We start from the raw sequence: 1590 nt of genomic DNA, 5'->3' as shown, positions 1-1590 counted from the left end.
AAAAGGGACATCTTGGTCTGTTATCTTCCTTCTCTATCCACTGCTAAAACTTCACTGTCAATCCTTGCATTTCCTGAAGGTGTAAGTCGCTCAGGGTGCATTGACTACAGGCGCGACGCCTGGAATCAAATCGATGCAAAAATTCGACTTGTCGTTGAGGAGATAATTCTGGCTAGTCTTCGAGGAAGACTCCAGGATATTCTCTGATCACGGGGGTATCTTCGAGTTTTAGTTCTTCGGCTCCCTTGTCCCCGACATGAGCCAGAAAACAACACATCCTTTCCGCAACAACTTTCGTGCCCTCAAGCAATTCGTGATCTGTAGAGGCGTATCCTGCTTCGTGAGTCACGATCATTCCTTCATTCGTCATCGAGGTATGGATATCAACCTCCGCTCGACCGCTTGGCAACTAATACACCCCAATTACCTCGTCGAAGCTTCCCAGCCCAACTGGCAGTAGATCTATCGTAAACTCACGCTCTCCGGTTTTTATCTTATCGCCCCCAGTTACTGCGTTGGCTTCCACTAGCTTCCCCTAAGCTAGTTCTAGTGGGTACTGGAATATCTACTTATTCGCTACCAATTATACTCTCGAACTCTAGAGGTGCGAATCGTAAAATTTGCAATAGTATTTGGCAATACAGATGCATAACATTGAGTAATTCGGGACGTACCGATATCCATGCTTGAATCCCTGGAGTGTCTCCCTAGCTCCGGTGTTTAGACATTCTTCCCACGATTTGGTTTAATCTTCCTTGGGCAATCTTTCCTAAAGTGCCCCATATCACCGCAGTTATAACATCCCTTACTTTTCTTTCCACATTTCGTCTCATGCCAACATGTTTTCCTGCTGTGCCCCACTTTGCCACAGTTGTCACACTTCTCCTTCTTACATCGCCTGGTATGATGTCGTCGACACTTGTCGCATTGAGGTAATTTACCCATGTACTCACTTCCCTTTTTGACCTCGTCCTTGTTATCTGCCCGATCACCTCCTTGAAATTCACTGAGCTTTCTTTTGTTCTTCTCAGATGCCTCTACTGGAGTTTCCTTCTTCTTATCCGGGATTGAAAGTCTTCCCAATCTAAGTGCTTCCTTAGTGAGCTCCAGACTTATCATATGTGCAATCATAGTTGTTGGTGGCGTTGATACTATCATCAAGCTCAAGGCTTGTGGTGCCAGTTCCCAAATGGATTGCTCCATTCTCTTCAACTCGGGTTCTACCAGGTACGGAACGACTCGCGACAAATCATAAAGCCTTTACACGTGCTCCACCACTTTTGGACCTTCCATCTTCAGTTTCCAGAATTCTAATTCCAGCCTTCGGATCTCCATCTGAGAACAATACTCCCTACGCATTATTTCCTTCAGCTCATTCCATGTTAACGCATATGCTACAGCCTCGCCCATTTCTTTAACCTTAAGGTCCCACCATAACAGAGCCCCATCTTGTAGCAATCCGGAAACGTATGGGACTTGTTGCTTTAGCGTACAGCCACTCGTTCGCACAACAGAGTCCACATTCTCAACCCATTTTACAAAAGCTATGGCACCTTCAGTGCCACCGAAGTTTAGGGGCTTGCATTCTAG

General features: G+C 46.0%; 1 protein-coding gene across 1 annotated transcript; it reads right to left on the bottom strand.

The window, feature by feature from the left end:
* Window positions 1-720: 720 nt before the first annotated feature.
* LOC110925106 (protein AIR2-like) lies at window positions 721-1203 on the bottom strand. The gene has a single exon (XM_022169073.1). The coding sequence runs from the start codon at window positions 1201-1203 to the stop codon at window positions 721-723; it is 483 nt and encodes a 160-aa protein (XP_022024765.1).
* Window positions 1204-1590: the final 387 nt, after the last annotated feature.

This window comes from Helianthus annuus, chromosome 17 (genome assembly GCF_002127325.2).
Source record: "Helianthus annuus cultivar XRQ/B chromosome 17, HanXRQr2.0-SUNRISE, whole genome shotgun sequence".
Lineage (NCBI taxonomy): Eukaryota > Viridiplantae > Streptophyta > Magnoliopsida > Asterales > Asteraceae > Helianthus > Helianthus annuus.
The sequence above is the reverse complement of the archived record's forward strand: the minus strand, read 5'-3'. Positions and strand labels throughout refer to the sequence as shown.

Excerpts from the sequence above, each read along its gene's own strand:
- LOC110925106 (XM_022169073.1), bottom strand. The coding sequence starts at position 1,203 with ATGGAGCAATCCATTTGGGAACTGGCACCACAAGCCTTGAGCTTGATG.